Genomic DNA, 20,973 nt, shown 5'->3' with positions numbered 1-20,973 from the left:
AGGCAACAGTTTTACCTACCCATGTAGTCGGTACTTTCAGCCAGCATGAAAAGGAACAAAACAGAGTGAATCATGGCTGAGATACTGAGCTTTAATGAGATGCTCCTCCATGCACCCATAAGTTAATTTCAAGAATGGCTTTATCTGTACTGTGAACACTGATAATGAGATGAAACTGTAACATTCCCATTGACAGTCATGAGCAAGGAGTCTCCAGGTATTTCTGTCAGTCAGAGTGGGAGGCTCAGATGGGGTTGAGCCGTGTGGTACAGCTAACTTTGTCAGTTCAGCAAAGCGGGGAGACTGCAGTCAAAAATTCTTTGCTATCACAAGTGAACTGCTAAGTTTAGTGCAAAGTTTGGGTAGTCTTTAGGTTACCACAGAGCCTTGACTGACCTTATAAAGAGTAGCCTCATGTAGCCTGAGGTATGATGTAATTGCATATCTCAGTGTTTTCTGGGAGTTACTCCTTAGGTCTGCATGGTTTTCTGCAGCACTGACAGACTACCTGGAGGAAACAATAAAAGTTCAATCCACATGTGTTTGTGTAGGAGAAGGAGGTAAGGATGGACTTGCTGTTTCACTGACATAATTTGTCACTGACAGACTGCGCGTTGGGCCTTGATTGTAACAAATCCCCATTATAGAAATGCGTATTGTGCAAATCCTGCATATGCACAGCACAGAGGAATAAGCTGTAGTTTTTTAGTATATTTAGACCCTTGAGGGGAAGAGGAGCTGTGTGTAGGCTCTGCAGGACTAATTCTGCTTATGGCAGAAATTGCACAGCAAGGCAGGCTTACAGAGAGATGGTCCTTGAAATGCCAAGATAACACAGTGAGTCTCTTCATTCCTTCAGAAGCAGGGAGGGTCTGTCAGCCAGCAGCAGACAAAGAAGAAAGAGAAAGATGTGATAGGCTGCTATTTCTATTATTTTAGATCTCTGCAGCTCTTCTTCCTCTTTACCCATCCAGGCAGTGGCATGCAGAGACGCTCCCCGTCTCTTTCGCAGTGATTCTTCCTGGCGTGCTGCCTTGCAGTGTTTCAGAATGGGAGATGTTGTCCAATCCATCCTGAATTGTCACTAGGCAAGAAGAGTGACTGCCTTTTGGCTAAACCTCAGGTCTGAGACCCAGGTTATCTGAGCTTGATTTCTGTCTCTGCTGAAGGCATTCACGGTGGTCTAGGACAAGATGCATTGCCCTTCTCTGCTTTAGTTCTCCATCGTAGCAAGTCATTCGTGTATCAGCAGACCTGTGGTGAGCAGATAATTCAGAGGGCAAATACACCTCAGTGTCCAAGCACCATTTCTGATTTTAGTTACATGACATGATGCTGCACATACTTTTCCCCTTTATAATTAACGTGTACATATGTCTAAAACATATGCAAGTGTCCTACATCCAGTTATTGTTAGGGTTGCAAATTTAAACTCTTAAATTTGGAAATGCCAGAATTAGTACTTTTTACCCCATCTTACCAAGAGCTTCCATTTGCAGCACTCCATTCCCGTCTCTTCCTGATTTATACTATAATCTTGCTGACTTCTCCCATTCATTTCTGCTCCATATTTGGCCCCCAAATCCCAGATTCTTTCCCTCTTTTTTACTAGGTTCCAGCTCTAGTTTCCTATACCTGGTTGTCTGAGTCAGTTGCTGTCAGTCCTAGACATATTTCATTCGTGTTGCACTTAGCTGGTTTTAAAGTTTGGTATCATGTGGTGACCCCATCCACAGCACCTCATAGTTTCACGTAAAAAAATCACTCTGTGGAGTGGTACCAATGAATGTAGGATTTTGATCCTAATGCTCTAGAGAGTTTCTGCTAGTAAATGCAAACTGCAGTTTACTAGTGAAATGGTGTCTTTTTCTAACATAGTTTCTAGAGAATGCAAATAAATACTCAGGTTTTCCCTTTGCAGTGGAGGATACTATAATTTTTTCTTTCTCTTCTTTATATGAAAAAACATTTAGTTTAAAGTAGATAGTGGAACTGTTTCAGCCCATACACAGCATGCATGCACACAAATATATGAAACCAGTCTGAGACAGACAAAAAGCAAGGAAAATTGTTGTTAGATTGATAGTAAGTTACAAAGAACTTAGAATGAGGATTATAAAGGGAAATACCAGACAACCTTTTTAATAAACACTGGTACCAGCATCACCTATAATACATCACAAGGTATGTTAAAAGAGCTTAGATTCTGCAAAATCAACCCCTGAGAACTTAAGATGTGCTTTTCTTTGGATTGGCAGTGTAACATTTACTTAGCCTGTGCACATTAGAATATGCCCATTAAGTACGAGCTTGTATAGGTTTTTTCAACAAATCTTTGCCTCATTTGATGATTGGATGGCGTATTTTTGTGAGTAAACAGCTATTTAATGTTTGGGTTTTCCTCATCGTTCATTTTATGGATCCATTTATAACTTCTGCTCACTGCATTCAAGCCTTGCTATGAATGCTAGGTAGGATTTCATCACTGTGTCTTAGGACTGCAAATATTAATTATACTGTTTTCATATTATGTTTGCCACATTGATCTGGTTATCTCCATTTATATGAGGACACAGAATTCTGCAAAATGAAACTCAAAATTGTCTTTGGGTGTACAGTTGGATGCTCTGGGTCCCAATACATCAGGATACTTGGTGCTTGATAACAGTCCTTTACTTGGAGAGCACGGTGCCTACCAACGGCAGCTGCTGCTCCACATGCTTAAAAATGCTGCAAATCAAGCTTTGGATGTGTAGCACTGTGATTCTGAAAACTGGGGAACATGCAACTCATAAGTACCCGTGAGCATCTCAGTGTAAGGCACCTGTTCATTTTTTTTCCCAGAAGAATTTTCTGGCGGGGACAGAGAGTTTGAGTCTCCCATATGTCGGTCAGCTGCATGCATGCAAGCTTGTCCATATTGACATTAAAGTTCCCTCACGTTGCTACAGACTTCCCAATGCAGTCACAAGTAGAAAAGAGGCATTGGGCACAACAACACATCCACCTGACGTACCTGAAGAGAGCAGTATAACATTTTCAACCTTTTTTTTTTGCCAGTTCTTAACTTTTGGATACTTAATTTGGCGATCTTTGTGCCCTTTTAATACAAAGGTCTGGTTAATTTTTAAAATGATGATCTCTTAAAGGTTCCAAGATTTAAAAATTTGAACTGATAATTAATGAACTGATTTGCAGATTCCCCAAAAATGTAATTGCTCTTGAGGAGTAAACAGCTGTAAGATGGCTGAGGGCTAGATGCTGAGTTTCCTCATCCAAAGGTAAATAACTGAGTTGAAGCTTTAATGGCAATATAGCACTCAACCTGAACTACACCTACTACCTTAATTACAGCCTTACCTACAGCTCCTGCCTTCACTGCAGCCTTAACTACCTACTGCTGCTGGCACCTTTGGTTAGTCTCTCCCCATCTTTTCTCTGTGATCTGTGGCTGTCACTTTCTCTACTCGGAATGCCAGTGTCCTTCTCCTGAATTCCCTTTATCTGTTTTGCTACTCCTCTGGTCTTCCCCTTCATCTCAGCCCTTTGCTACCCAGCATGTGGGGGAAAGCAGAGGCAGCCTTTTGCTTTAGTGAGTAACGCCTGCATCTGAAAGCCAGCTTGGAGAGAGTGATTAAGAGAGGGGAAAGAAGGGCTCTAGGATCAAGCAACAGCAAAACCAGCCAGATCTGTGAGGATTTCTCTGCAGCTGTACAACATCCTATGTCAAGGTAACTTCATGCATAAGAAAAACAGGGGAAAGGAGACTTCTTGTTCCTTCCTCTCTGCAGAAACTCTGTCTCTGTCTGTGAGGCCTAAAAAATGGGACTCAGAGAAGCTTTTCTTCCTCCCCAAATAGTACCATCTTAAGTCATGAGACCAAAGGACTGAGGCATGGACACTCATCTTTACTGGGACTTTGGGAACCCATCAGGCAGTATAACACATGTTTTGTCACACTGTGAAGTAGGATCACAAAGCTTTTCCTGCCCTTCTTGATCAACCAACCACTTCTCTGGCAGAGCAGTTACTGTGTGTTCCCAGATAAACCATATGTGCCCAATGGATTTGTGTGTGCATGGTGCATGTCTCTCTTACCTACATAAAAACACCGTAACTCACAGGCACATCACATCTGCGCTGAAGATGTGACCCTGGTTGTCTCAGATCTACTGCAGCTGCACAATATCTTGATGTGCACAGATCAAGAACTACTTTTCTAGTTTCTCAGATGAAATTCAGAAAACATACATCAAGGATATATACATTTCTTTCTGAATGCCTGGCTTAACTGTCCAGAGCTGTCCTGGATTTCACCGTTGCTCTCTTACTTCCTCTGGGTTAAATGCCACGTAAATGCTCTAAGGTCCCCTAAGATCCTTAAGATTATTGTGTCCTAGAGTCACAGCTGTGAATAACCATTCAAGAGCCCTTCCTGCCCCAGGCAGGCTAGCCTTGGAAAATCCACATCACCCTGGAAATAAACACTGCCAACATTGCTGCTTTTTTTGCAGCGGTACTTGCAGGCAGCAACTGTTTCTTGATCTTGCTGAACGATATATTTATTTGTTATCAAGGGCAGACTGGGACTTTTGCTGCACAGAGATGTAGCAGAATGATGAGGAGGTGGCCTAGGGGAAAAGACAGGGAATGTTGCTCTTGACACATCTATATTGAATAATTAGTGATAAGAGCCAAAGAAATATTCATGACTCTGTAGAAAGATAAATAGATTTTTGATTAAATTTGAGTTTTGTCTTTACAGCAGTTGAAGTTGCTCTGTGATTGGTAGCACGGAAATGAGTTTTTTATGGATTCTGGCTGACTGGAGGATCCCTTTTAAAGCTGTTAGCCAAGATAATGCTGCAGATATCTAACTAGTGTATGCTGGCAAGCATTCAGAATGGCAGTGCCAGAAACTTGTGCTCTCTGGGCAGTTGCAATGCAGCTGTTGAATGAATCAATCCAACTTGTTCAAAGGATTTATTATAACATTTTCTCCACCCAGTCTCCTAGACTTCTGCAGAATTTCGGTGGTGCCTTTTAAGATATATGGCACATTCCACCGCAGTTCAGCAGACCTCAGGAAGGTAAGTGCTTTAAGGGCATTTGTTAGTGGGACATGTAAATACATATGTACCTATCTTGAGTTCTTCACAATGCTTGCATTTGTCTTTTCAAGGATGTTAGCACAGGAAGCTTTCAAGGTGGTTGCACTGCGCAGCATCCACAATTAAGAGTTCTGAAATCCTTGTTGGAGTTAAAATATACAAATAAAAATTTAGGAACACTGCAAATTGAGATACTAACTCTTCCACTGCACCCTAGTGCCATAGCCATCCAAAAAGGATTGTACTGAAAGGTATTGCTGAACTGCACAGGATACTATGCAGGATTTGAGAGGTCTAGCTAAAGTTTCAAGGTCAGCCACAGGCACCATGTGTAGTAGCCATTTAATGTACTGGGTGTGTTCATGACTCCCATGGAAAGGCAGCTGTACCTTGCAGAAGCTAAAATACATGCAAGAGTGAGAAACTCAAACATGCCAAGTACCAGTTGTATTACTATGTTCCCTACAGTTCCCACACTGCCTCCCTTCAATGTTCCATGTAAGCAGTCCAGCACTAGTGAGAGTTGTACTTGTCAGGCCTGGGCTGCAGCTCCAGTTGTGGTGCTGCTCCTTGTGATTTTTGTGTGCCTTAGGGATTGCCTGTACATTCTACACCACTGTTGGATATGAGAAAAAGACAACATCACTAGTCAAGCATTTTCTCAAGGATAATTTGTCTTCTAAAAGCTTGCAAAATCATGTGTTAGTCCAGTGTTGTGACTGTGGTTTAGACTTTGGGGTTTTAAAAAGAGTAGGTGTAGTGCAGCTCTTGGTTTGCTGTAAAGAGTCAAAATCACAGGAAACAATATATTTTGGAAGTTTAGGAACATGTACATAACATTAAGCAATTCAGTGTCTCACTCTGGCCTCACTTTCTCTGTTGTGAGGTGTGAAAGCTGCGGTGGCATTGCTCTTGATTTAGTTAGAAGAGTAGACTCATGGTGAGGTTCTGGTCATCTTTTTCAAACCAGGGCCAGCTGCAGTTTTTTAAAATGTTAAGTAACTTTGTACATGTTTCCATGGCTGTCCGTGGTGGAGCTACACAGAGAGCCTGGGTAGTCTGTCCTACCCACTAGATAAAAAACTAATTCTTTCTGGTCTTCCAGTGACCAACTCTAGCCAGCTCTCTGAGGGAGGCTCTGGCTTTTGTTACCTGTTTTGACTCTTGAACCAAGGCTTTTAAAATGTTGTCTAAACTAATGGACTACTGAGCAGATAGATTGGTCAGAATACCTGTGAATACTCCATCTCTTAAATGGGTCCACAGTTGACGTATTAAATATTGGACTAAGCTGCTGAAGTCCACCTTTCCTAAAATTTGTGAGGGATCAGCTGCATTTCTCTCTCCTCATGTAGGCTTTGCTGATAAGGTAGCTGCACTCCCAAGTGTACCCTGAGTTTATTGTCATGCTCTGCCAAAAGCTGTGACACCAAATTAGGGCATTCCATGCCCATGGGATGATATTTTGCCATAAGATAAGTGTAGTGTGTATGGAAATTCAATTAATGGGCTGTCTTACTGGGCATTAATATAGCGTGCTAGCACAAAGCTAACCTCACTGTGCTTCTGGTTTGCTCATTACTTTGTGAGACAGGTATTGCCCAGCCATGATTGCATTTGTCACAAGAAACACATGCACAAATGAAGACAGGCTCAGGGGCTGCTGGGAGGTGTCAATATAAACAATAGCATGATTTGCACATGGGTTTCAGACAGTTTGCATCTCTTTTACTTGTCAAGTTACTTTAATGAAGGCTATAAAATAAATAGCCATGGCTATAATCTTTAGGAATTAAAATTATTACCTGGCAAGTTGAAGTAATTAACTCTTCTCAGCCAGGAATCAAACAAGAGATATATGGGTAGAGGGATGTGAAAAGAATATATTAACTCACCAGGTAGTAGTGCTACTGTCCATCCTTTTTAGTTTTTCTAAGAAAAAAAAAAAGGCATGTTGAAATCATGTATTGGCAGCTTTTGTGACCAGTGGTGTAAATGAGAGTCATCTTAGCAGAAGAGATACCAGACATGGTTTAGGGATGCATCTGTCTTTTTTCCTGTAAAAGGCTTTGCAGTGTGGGCCTTCCTTTTAATTAGATACAAGGCCAAGTTAAAGGATGGGATTAGAGAGCTGGAATTCTATACTCACAGAATATGCCTGGTCTTCTCTCCATTGCTCGCTTTAAAGAAGCTCATAGCAGGGCCATAGAGTTTTAAATTATGCTAGTTCTTGAACATTTTCTGAGCTTGTTAGAAATGTGTTCTTGTTGAGGTAAGGAAAAATGTGTTGGTTTGCACACTTGTATTCTGTATAAGCAAGTCTATCATCACTCTGCTAAACAAAATGGAAATGCACATAACCATAAATACCAGGCTGTTACGTGCTCATTTCTACTGTATTTTGTCTTTCAGATCACCACATTATGCTTGTCCTGAAGTCATCCGCGTAAGTTGGTTAATACTAGTGTATATAAATAATTTTTTTGAAGTGTCACTCATTGCAAGTACTCAGATAAACCCTCTGTACAAGAAATCTGCCCAAGGCAGAGGGAAAGGAAAGGACACAAGGAACCTAAACAGAGTTTTGTTTGTTTGGCTCAGCCCTGAATCAAGCCACATTGATGGTATGAGGGAAATAATTGTGTGTTATTCTCACAGTACCCTTCGTATCATGTGATCAGACAGAATACAGGAGCCTGGCTTAATTTGATCTTTTGACCCAAGGGATGCAGTCAGCCTTTCTGTCACTGATGTAGCTGTCATCTCAGTAGAAGAGCTGGAGTTGACTGTCAGTGATATTGGTTTCCACTAAACAATATTCTTCCCCTCTCCTCTCCCTTTGTCCTCTGCAAATAAGTATCCAAGATTTCAGTGCCCAAGACTGCCCTCTTCCAAAGCATGTCTCTAATGTAAAGTCAAGTAGGAAGCACACAGCAGGAGAGGCTGTCCAGACAACGCTATGAGTTTGCAAAGAACGTGGCTGGTGACAAGCTCTCTGAAGAGCCAGGGCAGGGAAACACACCTTCTTGATGTCCTTAGTGCACCTCTGACTCTGTTTAAATGCCAGATCTGATAATCTGTGAATTGTCAACCATTCCTGCCCTGCTCCCACTTCTGAGCCTTTTCTCACAGATCCCAGATAAGACTGTAAACTGATGTTCACAAAAATTCCATTAGCGGACTGTGTAGTGGCCTCCTCTTAGCTGGGAAGGCCACCTTGGGAAGCCGGTGGCTGAATTGAAACGCGGGGTTTCCCATTCTCCCCTCTCTCATTCTTCAAGGATAATTAATTCATTTACTAGCGATTGGTCTTTTGAACCTCTGTGTCATTGCTGCGCAGGGAGAAAAATATGATGGAAGGAAAGCAGACGTCTGGAGCTGTGGAGTCATTTTGTTTGCGTTGCTAGTGGTGAGTCATCTTCCTTGCACTAGCCTTTAAAAAGAAAAGAAAAATCTGAAAGTGCTGCTGTATTTAATGGCAATTCTATTGACATCATGAACGGATGGGGTTTATTTAGTCCTCTATTTTTGTATCTCTTAGTGGCTTCCTTTACTCTTAGTTCTACACCAGCCCCAAAGGAAAAGCATGAGGAATATTTCACTGCTTCTTTGAAACACTGCTGCCCTGCACAGGAGAGCACAGACAGGCATCAAAAACTTATCTCCATAAATGCTCTTTGCTGTGTTGTGATGTTGCACCACATCGGGAAAGGATGTGTAGGGTTACAACTTCAGGATACAGAGAGGTTCAAACAAGTTGTCCTTCACGGGATCAAAATATGGCTGGGTTTGGGATGCGTTCATTTTTTTCTGCTATATGTGTATATATGTGCTTCAGCAAGTACATGCATACATTAACTGCAGTATTTTTTCAAGAGAAGACTTGAGAACGTCATCTTTGTTTCATGCAAGCAGTGAGCTACATTTTCATTTGGTACACATGGGAATATAAAACTGAGCCAGTAGTACAAAGTTTAAATTAGTTTCCATCTGGCTCAGTAATACTTCTAGTGTTCAAAATTTGGTATCTTGTAACTTACCCTTCTTTTGATCAGAGTTTCAATTCTCCATGGAATTTATTCTGAAACACTGTGCTATTATAGCACTCCTAAACATACAACTTGGTGTCCAGCTGAAGGCAGATAGGCTTGGCATTTGCTATCAATTTCCATAGTATGATATAGGAAAACATAGTGTATGTTAATATAAGCATATACCACATGCAGATAAAATACTCTGTGTGAATATAGGTTTTTATGTGCATGTTAATTGCTTTATATCTGTAATAGTTCAGCTGATCATCTATAATTCTAAAAGTAACAAGCCTGAAGTAAAATTTTTATATTCTTGTTCATTTATCAGTAAACCTAATTGCTTCACTTAAATGTATTATTTTGAAAAAAGCACTTGTACAGTGTAAAATAAGACATAGATTCTGCATATTATTTTTGTTTAAAATACTTTAAAATTTTAGAGGATTTTTGTATCAAAAGATATGCTGATTCTTTTTTAATGGCTCAAATCAAAATACCTTGAAGTAATCTCAGTATGATGCTTTAATTCCCCTTAACCGATCTTACTCCTTTTTTCTTTTTAGTCGTTACAATTCACTGACATTTTTGATGTTTTAATTTTTTTATCTTGATGTTGCATGGGAAGAATTTTAACTGTCACACTAGATAGCACCTGGTCATCTCTTACTGAGCAGTTACTTTCATAGCTGATAAAATAGAACTGTATAATGAGCTCTTAATATAACTTCTTAAATTTGTAAGAACAGAAGAGAGAATGTGTCAAGATGGTTGGGATTTGTAGGAGCAGGCTTTTCATTTTTAGGGGGATTCTCTGTCAAGACTTGGTGTCTGTTGCTGCATCTTCATCTGTTCCTACATACACACGAGCCTGAAAAATGATTGAAATAAGTCTATTATTGATGGAGAGTGCATAGCTCGCCAGTTAATTATGTCAGGACAAACCCTGCAAAAATTCTCAAGATATAACAGCAGATGGTAGTAATAAAAGAGGTGTAGTTGTCACCTTCAGGAAATGCCACACAACGTCCTTTCTGACTTCATCAGGACTTAAATTGCGTTAGCCAAAATACTGAACTATCAGAATTGATTTTCCTTTAAGTCTGGAATGGATAGGAAAAATGCAGGTAACTCAGGAGGTTAGTTACAGAAGGCAGGGAGGCTCTGCCTTCGAGGCCACTGGAATGAACAAACACCAGTTAGTAGTGCCCAGTCGTGGCTGCCATCAGGCAGCTTCCTGAGGCTGCTGTTAGTGGAGCTGTTCCTCTCCCTGAACCATAGGCACAGGATTGCTTATACAGATGCACTACTCACTGTAGTAAGAGCAGTGCCAGAGCTGACAACTTAAAGCTTCATTATCACAGCAGCTGACAGCTTGCAGCTTCCCACAATCCATCCTGGGAATCAAGGAAGCTCGGCACCTACTAGAATTAGGCAGTGAGAGAAGGAAGTGAGAATATCTAGGAAGGTGCAGACTTGCTATAAAGGGGTATCAGCTTCAGTCGGTAGAGTTATCCTAAAGATTTCAACTTCTCTTTTTCCTTTTTGTCCTTGCAGCAAGGATAGGTCTTTTACTGCTTTTTGTGGCAAGCTGATGATCTATTCAAAATGTAGTTTCAGCTAAAAAAACCTCAAGCCATTCATGTAAGTGAGCTACAGTAGGGAAGCAATAGGAACTGATGACCTGACCACAGCATGGGAACTGGATGGAGTATATTAAACAGGTAGAATGTCTGCTGCTTCCAAAGGCTAATGTTGGTTGGGGTTTCTTTCAGCTGTGTCATTTCAATGCTCCATCAGAAAGAGCATGTTCTTTACTGAAAGTCTCTCAAAAGCTGTTCACCTCCTTTTCAATGTCTGCAATAAATGTGTCTCAGGAAGATTAAAAATAAGGAGACGATAAACATTGCTGCTGTGAAAGTATGCCCAGGAGGAATACCAGCAGATCAAAAGCTTGAGCTGAATTTAAGTGAATCCGTGCATCTTTGGTGAATTTGCCTGGAAAGGCAATTTCATATTTTGTATTTTACTTTATACTGGTAGTCATTTTCTAATTAAAGGTCTAATAAAAAAGCAATGTCCTGAGTTTTGTTTCCTATGTTAGAGGAAATACAGCAGCACTAAGAAATTATTTATTTTCAATGTATAAAAAGTTTTTTTCACTCATTACAATAATTCATTATGAGTGACTTCCCCTTTTCAATTCTTTCACCATGTTTATCCTGGCTTTTCTCCTTTGGGCCTCTCCAGTTCTCTCCTATTGACGGTTCTGTCCCATCCTTGCAGGGTGCCCTGCCTTTCGATGACGACAACTTGCGGCAACTGCTGGAGAAGGTGAAGCGTGGAGTGTTCCACATGCCCCATTTTATCCCCCCCGACTGTCAGAACCTTTTGCGGGGGATGATTGAAGTGGATGCCTCGAAACGTCTCACGGTAAGGAGGCAGTGTGAGCAAGGCTTCCTTTCTCGCCTTGTTGCAGGAATGGTTGAGCAGCTAAGGTAACTTGATGATTTACTGGCATTTCTCTGTCTTTGCTCCTGAGCAAAGGAGGAGTGGAATCTTTGGGAAGAAGTTTAGTTACCATCTCTTTTGAGTCATGAGGACAGATTGCCTTTGTGGTTTTTTCTGTAGCCTCATGATTCCCTTTCGTATGTAACACTGGGCATTTAGAGGAAATCCCTCATAGCTCATCACAGACTGACCCATTCACACATTTTGGAGTTCACCTGAGTTGTCTGTCTGATACCAGCAGTTTCCTGGGGGTGTGGTGTAAGTGTTTGAAGGTCACAGGTGTTAGGACTGGTATTTGAAGCTTTGCCATTAAACAGAGTATGATTTTCTTACATTTCTGACCGAAATGTTGGCTTCTAACTTCACACCATGCAAGCTGCATTGTATTCCATCCTTCATTTGCTCTGCATTATCCTCTAGCAGCCTTCAGAACAAGCGTCTGCCAGTCTGCTCTTTCATTATGTGCCTTGTGGTCCTGAGCACCGTTAGGCCCACAATGTTGAGCTCCTGGCATTCAGCGCTGAGTCTGCACCTGGGATGCCTCCTATCACTACAGCAGAGACCCTGCAAGGGTGAGGACTGTGTAGTGATTGTATCCTTCACTAACACTGTGTTAATGTTTTAGGGAATTAAGAAACATTAGCAATTAAAATAATTTTGGAAAGTAAGATTGCCTGCTTGTCAGTGGAGGCGTGTGCCTTTATGGGTACATTGCCCTTGTAAATCCTATTGTCAGGCCGTGGTGATGATTTTATACAGATTTACTAAGCTCACAGATTCTGAGTGGGAGTATGTATAAAGAAATGTAAATTTAAAACTCCTCCTGGTTCTTCAGTCTGCTAAAATATTTATAAATAAACTCTCAGATCCCTGGTTGGCCTCTCTGCTTAGGTTGGTAACAACAGCATCAGTCTGTGCCAGCTGTGACGATGCTTTTGGGATGCAGACGCCTCTCTGCTAAGAAGTTAACTGAAACTCCCTTCACAAGTCTTTACACCATTACCTGACAGCTGGGTTTTTCTTTCATTTGTTACCGATCCAGGTCATGCTCTATTTGGTGGCATAGGGGAGAATAATATCCCTACTTTTGCAAACCCAGTAGCCATCACATTTGCAGTACATAAATAGTGCTGGTTGAAAAAAAAATATCAGGCACTTTAAGAGACTTTTTTAAAACAGATTTTTAAAGATTAAAGAAATAACATTTTCACAAGTATATTCATGGAAAGAACACAGCAGAGGTTAGGGCAGTATCCTGAGACATGAGACAGCTGTTCTTCATGGCCAAGAAAGCAACCAAGTCCCTCTCAAGCTTAGTTTCCTTTCCATGATGTAAACATGCCAGCTTCTCTGTTGTTTTGTTAGTTTTTTTTCTCAAATGTGTTAGTGCCAGTGGTGTGAGTATGTTAGGGAGCAGATCATCAAATGTTAGATCCTTCTTCAGATTGTTCTGAGTTTTCCCATAGGGCAGAGACAATGCCCTAAATGTTTTGAGTTGTGCAATACGGCAGAGAATGTACACACCTAGGAGAGAAAGCAGTTGAGGTAATTCGAGGTCTCAGAGTGACACCCATCCCCCTCCTTTTCTTGATCAAAATTAACCTCTTGCTTCCTCAGGGAGGGAAAGACCCCAGATCAGGTAGTTATTGGCAAGCACTAACCACTGAATTATGAATAAGAATTTGAAATAATACATAATAAAGAGCTGAGAGCTGGGAGGAAAAAAGGATAGCTCTTTGTTATTAGCTGCAGTCTTATTTTCATTATTTGAGGGTCTCTGGGTTTGCTGTCCCTGCTGCTGTCACACTCCTATGCTGTTAGTGTGCTGCTTGCTTTGATTGCCAGGCAGAAGGGAGCTCTTTGTTTACTGCACAGGAGCTGGGAATATAGAGCTCATTCCGAGGAGAGAGCTGAATTCTATTTTAGCTGTGTCCTGTGAAAAAGGGTATAAATATGGGTTTATTTGGAAGCCTCTATTCCTAGAAAATATCTCACTTGAACCAATTTGATATTTATACAAAGGTGCGAGCAAAATTGCAGCTTGGGTACAATAAGTACTCATGTAGCTGTTACCATTCCTGATCATTTGCTCAGTATCTCACTGGTGAATTCAGCAGAAAAATATAGTGAAATGTAAGGTCACTAGAATTTTTAACTTCATTTTTCAAGTCCCCTCTCTGCTTTGTTCCTCTTTTTTTTTATTTGTATCTCTTTTCCTTTTCATCCAACTGCATTTCCCTCCCTGCAGTAATTGCCATTTCACAGCACACCCACACCTTCCCCAGTCCATCTGTTAAAATGATCAACAAAAACAGAACCAGCGTTCACGTTTAACTGTCATCATTTGCTTCAGTGTTGGAGCTTGGGAAGATTAATGGAAGGGAGGGTACTTGGAATTATTGTTGCTGGCCCTTTCCAGCCTTAAGAAACAGACATTACCTTACCTTGATTCATTTGTGGGAACAAGACTTTATTATGTCTTAGTGGAATATTGTTCACACTCGCCATGTGTTACACAGCCTCAAATATGGTTAGTGGGACATCCTTGACCATTCTCATTTACTGGGCCTATTTTACTGAACTTGCTTTGAAATAAAAGAATCCATGTTTTTCTTTCATTAAACTGCAAAAGTTGATCCTAGCTGCTGGTGTTGATATTTCTGACCACCCATATTTATGAAAGGTGAAATCAAACAAAGAATGAGTACTAAGATGATCAGCATTTGAAAGAATATGTCTGAATGGTATGGCCTAAAAGAGCTTCAGTTAATATACACAGATGATGTCTAAGAGAGGTTGTACTGGTCATCTGCGTATTCATTAGAGGTAATTACTAGGGAGAGAAGGATTTAAGCTAAAGAAAGATACTGGCACAAAAAAATGTATGTCAGATGGCCTTACAAGAAAGTAGGCTAGAAACTAGAAGAATTTTAAGCGTATCAGTGAGGTTCTGGGACAGCCTTCTAGTAGGAATAGTGTCAGGAGGGAAAAGTGAAGTAGTAATAAAGTTTAAGAAGGCTTATGGGAGGCATGCTCTGGGTGCCTAAAGTACTGCAAGATGAGATTTCTTTTAGTTATGTGCTCTTCTCAGTGTTGCTACAGCAGAGAATTACAGCTCCTGTAGTAGAAACCAGTTGCAGCCAATATTTTCTTCTCCAGAAAGACAAAGGCAAAGGGCAGAGGCACTTTTCTTTTAAAGATGGATGAGCATTATTGAAACTTTGTTTCTAGAGCAAGGTGGATAAGAGCAGACATTGCAGAATAAGCTATTCCAATAAAGCTGTTACTGTTCTAGCATTGGCCCTTTATACTAGAGTAGAATGTCTTCCATGTTGGGTGTCCCCATAGGTGGAAATACCTATCCCTGAATATTATCTAAATATTCCTTGAATTACACATATTTTCAGAATCTCCTCTCTACTTTCTGATTTTGTTTTTTCTTGGGTCTAATGTATGCTAATGATGAACTACAGAATCTAAAGAACATTACAAAAAGGAAGAAGGAAAAACTCACCTGATTCCTTCTTCATTTTTGTAGGCGGTCTTATGGTAAGGTGCCTATTCCATCATTTAAATTATCTCACTTTACAACCTGTAGATTGGAGGTAATTGTCCAGTTGATGTATTTAGGCTGTCAAGGGCCTGTTCATTTCCCGTGCATGTAGGACAGTGATACTTGCCCTTGTCGAGGTCCCTGGAGGCTGCTTTAGTATGGATGCTGCTGCTGACACAGGTAATGGTTTTACCAGTGCTGCAACCACTGCCAGCCTGAACCCTGTGGCCAGGAAAAGCCTCTATCTTGACATTACACAGTAGGTTTAAAGCTCGGACTAGACCATCTTCTGGATGAAGAAGATTCATTTGAGGTGTGGGTGCACAGATGGGTTTGAGGCTGTTCCCTTTCCGGACAGGGAAGTTTGAAATTTGACGTGAGTTCAAGCCCAGAAGCCCTCATCTATATCCACAGACTTTGAGAAAGTTTTTCTTCAGGTCAGAACTTTTTAGCTTGGCAACTGCTCCGCTGAGATCAGTGCCGAGGATGTAGACAGCGCTGTCTTGTTTTCCATCTGCCTGTCTGTCTCCATCTGTTGTTCCCTGCCTTAGAATTCAGACGTAAGCTCTTTGTGGGAGGAGACCTCTTTTTCTGATGAGCTTGTGCAGCTCTATATCACAATGGGTCTCTCATCTGTGAGAGGGGCTCCTCGATGCTTCTTCAGTGTACAAGTTTAATATTTGGATGTATTTTCATGTAAAACCATGATAAAGGAATTCTCCCTCTCCTTCCATTACAGCCTCTTAGCATGCAGAAATCTCTCTGACTGTGCATGTGCAGTGGATCTGAGTGTGTTTTGTTGTTTCAGAGATGATGTCATGAGGCAATTGCCTGCAGTGACTAGGAGACATTAGGAAGCAGCATTTTTACAACTTCCATAAAATGATATTAAATTTGGCAAACTCATGTGCAAATAGGAAGAAAAACCCTCTGGGAAGGGTTGTTAAATGCCTTCGTCACTTAAATGCATTTAAGCATTGTGTTTAAATGAAGGCAGGAGTGAGATTAGCTCCCACTGTGTATCTCCCTCCCCTGCACTGCACAGTAGAAAGCGTACAGACTTCTCCTTGTCAAAACCAATCGCCCTCCCATAACCCTCCTGTCACTTTAATGCAGACAAAAAGCAGCAAAGCATTAATTAATTACCTTTAAAACAGTAGTGAAGATGTTGGCAGCAGCAAGCACACTTGTAATAACATTTCAATGCAATTACGTTTGAATCAGCATAGGAAATGGGTTTGTAGAATACTTTTCATGTTTGGGATATCCCAGCATATTTCACAGCAGTGGTTTTGATGTGGATCAAATGGCAGATGTGTAGGTAAACAGCAGCCATGAGAGCTCATACACCTTCAAATGTGTATCAAGGTGCAAGGGGGCTTCTCTTTCAGAAAAATGCTGTGTGTTCATTAGCTTGAAGGAGGTCGATCAGCAGGGATAAGCAGAAGGCATCTGACATCTTCTCCGAAGGAGCCCAGAGGTTCTGTGACTAAGACATGAACTGGTGACCCTCTTTTCTTTCCCCTCTCTAACACAGAAAGTGAAGTGCTGTTGTCTGCTTTGCCATGGCATTTCTGTATATCATGGGCACACAAGAGCACAGTGACCCATGGAGACAGAAAATGCAGCAGGAGAAGCAAGCATGAAAGAGGCTTGGACGTTGCATAGCTGTATCATCTGCATCTTGTCTGAGATCATTAATCTCTCTAACCCTCCGCGTGGTGTAGGGGAAATAACGAGTAGATGTGGTTTTGCCAGCACAGGAGGCACAGTCCACCCCTTGGTAGATCCTCACAGAACTATAGACCTGCTAAGGAGCAATGCTAAAATGCTGCCCCATGGAAGCTGTGCAAAATAGGCTCTTCTTATGTTCTGTGACTGCACCTCAGCTTGCACAGAACCAGAAGGAAGAGGGCTGTGTCTCCAGGCTGTTAGGGGAACTCCCATAATAATACCTTTATCTCAGTGGGAGATGGCAGTGTGTCAGGAATACTCCACCTTGCTCTTAATAGTGCAGGGGTTAGAGGATTACCTAATGCAGGAGAATTGTGATGAAGGGGAATTATTGTGGAGGGCTGAGGCCACAGCTGGAAGTTGTGTAAATCTGCCTGGGCCGGTGGATGCTGGGGGCATTGGTACTGCATAGAAGACAGATAGAAGTGTGAGTGCCAACTGCACCTCTCATTGCAATATTGATACAGTCTGGGTTTAAAGGAGGTTGTTTGTCTCCCACACTGTTCCCTCCAGCCTCCTTCATGCTTTCCTAAGCTGCATTCCAGTGTTTCTTTGTTTTTAGGAAAAGCCCTGACTCACTTGAAAAAATGATCTCATATAGAGCCAAACTCACATCTTACTGACTTCTCAGACACGGAGCTGTTGTTCCATAGCACAAAGGTCTCTGATTCCTTGCTCTCTGTGGCAAACATCTACTTAATATCTCTGAGATTTTGTTGTTTTCCCATTCCTTATTTTTTCTCTTTTTCTCTCTGATTCTTATTATTGTGGAAGTGGAATGTAGTAAGAGCAGGACAGCTGTCACCATTCTTCCTGACCATTGTAATGGGTCTGTGATTTCCTCTCATACGAGTTTCCTCTCAGCTCTCTCCTGCCTTTCCCCTGAATGTTGCACAAATGTGAGTCCATGTGCAGTGAGTGTGCATTTTGTTCTGCACCTACAAGGGTGCTGCATAGTGATGAATATGAAAAACATTACCCACATAACAATCCCCGGACGTCTAAGAAATGTTCTTTTCTGCTGTGATGATTAAAACAAAATACATTATGAAGATTCTGCTGTAAGTATGTCATATGAGCTTTCTGTTCTCTCTGCTGTTAAGGGTTTCTCTTGGAAAAAGCATGTTGCTTTCTTTTCCCATGCTTGTGGGAAAACATGTCATTGTAGTGTTTGTGGGATCTGCCTTGCATAGGTGGACAAGGCTACTTTCAGCTTTAATCAGTCCTCCATTGCATAGTGAAATTCTCGTGTGGAAGAGGAAAGAGGGAAGTAAAATAAGTTCGTGGTCTGGTGTTCAGGTGCAGAATTAGTAAATTACATAGAACCTTATTCTGCTTTGTCCTTGGATTTTAATAAAATATTGATAAATGTGAAGCCAGTCTAGAATGAGTCCCGTATCCAGGAAGGTCACACTACAGATGAACAAATTACCTTGTTTATTATCTGTTTGAACCCAATTTCTTCTTTCTTCCTCTCTCTTTTTCTTCAAAACAAAACTAGAAATGCAATTTAAGTATAAAGGATCAGCTATTATGCAGATACAAAAAGGAGCAGTTAGATTATAGAGGGAAAGACTTGGGAAGGGTGAAGCTTGAATTCTGAAAACACTTGTCTTTGAAGCCTTGCACTTAGCATTTTCCTGGGATTTGCTCCTGATTGATGCATTATGTCAGGAATTAAAGTCTTGTTTGCAGTGGAAGGGGTTAGGATGAGCAGCTCTTTATGCAGCATAAAGTTCCTGTTGCATGCATAGGTCCATCTCTGAAATTTTGGATTTACTTGAATAAGACTGGAATGAGGATGACTTGTGGAGTTACCTTTTCTATTTTACAGCACTAATTCCTTGTTTTCTTTTCCTTTACAGCTAGAACATATTCAGAAACACATATGGTATATGTAAGTAACTTTTTTTAAAATTTTTGCATACATTCATTGTTGATTCTGGTATTCCAGTGATCTGTGAAGAGATCAATAGAACAGTGAGACTGGAGTTTAAAAGCAGGTTGCACAGGTGGAAAAAGGGGCAGACAGCAGAAAGACATCTAATTTTTTTTTTTTTACCCTTTACTACTCTTATAATTTCATTTATATATATCAGCCTAGGAACTTTCTTTGTACAATGGCTAACAACTGTTAGAAATAAGACATTCAGGCCAGCAACTTGCTGTGTTAAAGAGATACTTGCAGGTGATCAGCAAAAAAAAAAACCCGGCTAGCAGCCGTATTTAGTTTGCTATCCAAGTGCTACAGACAATCCCTTGTAATACCTTCTTGACAAGAAAGCTTTCATTTGTTCCTTCTTGGCATCTTGACTTTTCTCTGAAGTAGAAACAAAAATTATTATATTGATAAGTAAGCACCTGTGAGTAAGAGCTTCTCTGTCTCATAATCCCCACTCCTTCTTCATAGCAAGCTAAGAGGCTGCTTCTAACCTTGTAACCTGTTGATGTGAGAGTACTTCTGTGACTTGATTAAAAACAGCAGTTCTGATGGTGGAATAGGAGGTCTGTGAGAAAAGTACATGCCTGTCTGGTGGTTTGGGTGTAAGGAAGATTGATAGCTTTTAAAAGTGACCTTGCTTTTTGTGTAGCCTTAGTAGTATTTCAAGAAGCCTAAGTAAATAAACTTTTAATACTATGATATCCAAATCAAACTAAGGAGAATACTTCACATAATAAGCAAGGAAATGATGCTTGGATACATTTCTCAGGGCCAGCATTTCCCAGGTGGGTGATAAGGAAAATCCTACCTTCATAATCCTGTCATCGCTCTTGAGAAGTACTTGAGGATGATATGAACTGATACATGATTGTCACCATGAAAAAAACCCCTTTTTCTTTCTTTGTTTTGTTTTCTCTAATTCTATCTTATGGGCAGTGTTCACCTCTGGATTTATATGTCTTCAGTAGGAGCTGAGGGGGTTCAACAGTTTGTTGAATAACTAAGAAAAAAAATCAAAACTAAGAAAAAACTTAGTTCACCTTAAATAGTGACAGCACTCTGCCCATGCTCTCTTCAGTTACCAGACATGGCACCTTTCTAAACCAAAGAAGTACTGGAGTGTCGTTTGCTGCAGGTACTTTTTTTTTTAAAAACTCTCATGGATAAATATAGGAAAAATGGAGTTGGGAAATCCCTAACTGTAATCTCTGAAATCCCTCCTCTAAGGTCTTGCTAGCAATTCCAGAAGTAAATGCTGTTTACATCGGATTGGACAGATGATCCCCCTCTGTTTCTTCATGGAGTGAAATCAGCTGGCACTCTCTGTGCTTTTATCAGAACTGGAATAGGAAATAAAACGAAAAGTCATTGATCCCTAATATTCTTATTTTTATCCTCTTCAAGACTTATGCCTGGAACTCTTCACTTGTTGAAGAAGTATTATCCCAGGTTCACATATGCAATTTCACAGGTGTCATTTCATTACTTTATTCTGTATTTAGAATGTGAAGATTTTTTTTCCTGTGGAGACATAAGCATTTGAACATTTTCATGTACTTCTCATTGAAGGTCAGTCTCTCTGATGATTGACATAGTAAACTGCATCTGAGGCTGTTTTCAAAAGTAGAAACTGAATTTTGCAAAAGCAAGTATCTTCTAGACTTCCAGGGTAGTCAGTGCAGAAAGGCTCTTCCAGATGTCTCTTCAGATTGCCTAAAAAGAAGTTTCTGCTCAAAGTAGCTTTTTTAATGAGTCTCTTTCTCATTTTTGCTATACTGGCCATGGATTGACCTTAGGAGGTTAACCTCCTGTGGCTAATTTTAGTCAGTGAATAACCTTGCCACCTCCAAAACTCAGCTGCTTTCATCTGGTAATGTTTCACAACCTCTTTGCATTCATTTTGCCTGGAAATAATGATGCTGACAGAGAAGAAGGGGTTGTAGTGTTTTATCCTATGGCTCTTTTGCCCTCTTTAATTTTTTTCTTTATTTTATCTACTATTCTATGTAAAATCTTCATCCTTTGTCATAGATAGGTTACTGACCTGAAAGTTGTACTCAGAACATAGAAGCGGTTTCACTTAATTCTTCA

At 40.7% G+C, this 20,973-nt stretch overlaps 1 protein-coding gene across 2 annotated transcripts in view; it reads left to right on the top strand.

Moving 5' to 3' along the window:
- The window catches only part of BRSK2 (BR serine/threonine kinase 2), a gene marked incomplete at both ends in the record, with an annotated part of 307,761 nt that overhangs the window by 229,986 nt on the left and 56,802 nt on the right, over positions 1-20,973 (top strand). For both annotated transcript variants that reach the window (XM_082283910.1, XM_082283909.1), the window contains 4 exons: positions 7,524-7,557; positions 8,452-8,520; positions 11,429-11,575; positions 18,806-18,837. In XM_082283910.1, the coding sequence (XP_082140036.1) occupies positions 7,524-7,557; positions 8,452-8,520; positions 11,429-11,575; positions 18,806-18,837 (282 nt within the window). The remainder of the gene's footprint in view (positions 1-7,523; positions 7,558-8,451; positions 8,521-11,428; positions 11,576-18,805; positions 18,838-20,973) is intronic.

Source organism: Coloeus monedula, assembly GCF_965178545.1.
Source record: "Coloeus monedula genome assembly, chromosome: 6".
Classification (NCBI taxonomy): Eukaryota; Metazoa; Chordata; class Aves; order Passeriformes; family Corvidae; genus Coloeus; species Coloeus monedula.
Note: the sequence above shows the minus strand (reverse complement) of the source record. Positions and strands in the feature narration are given on the sequence as shown.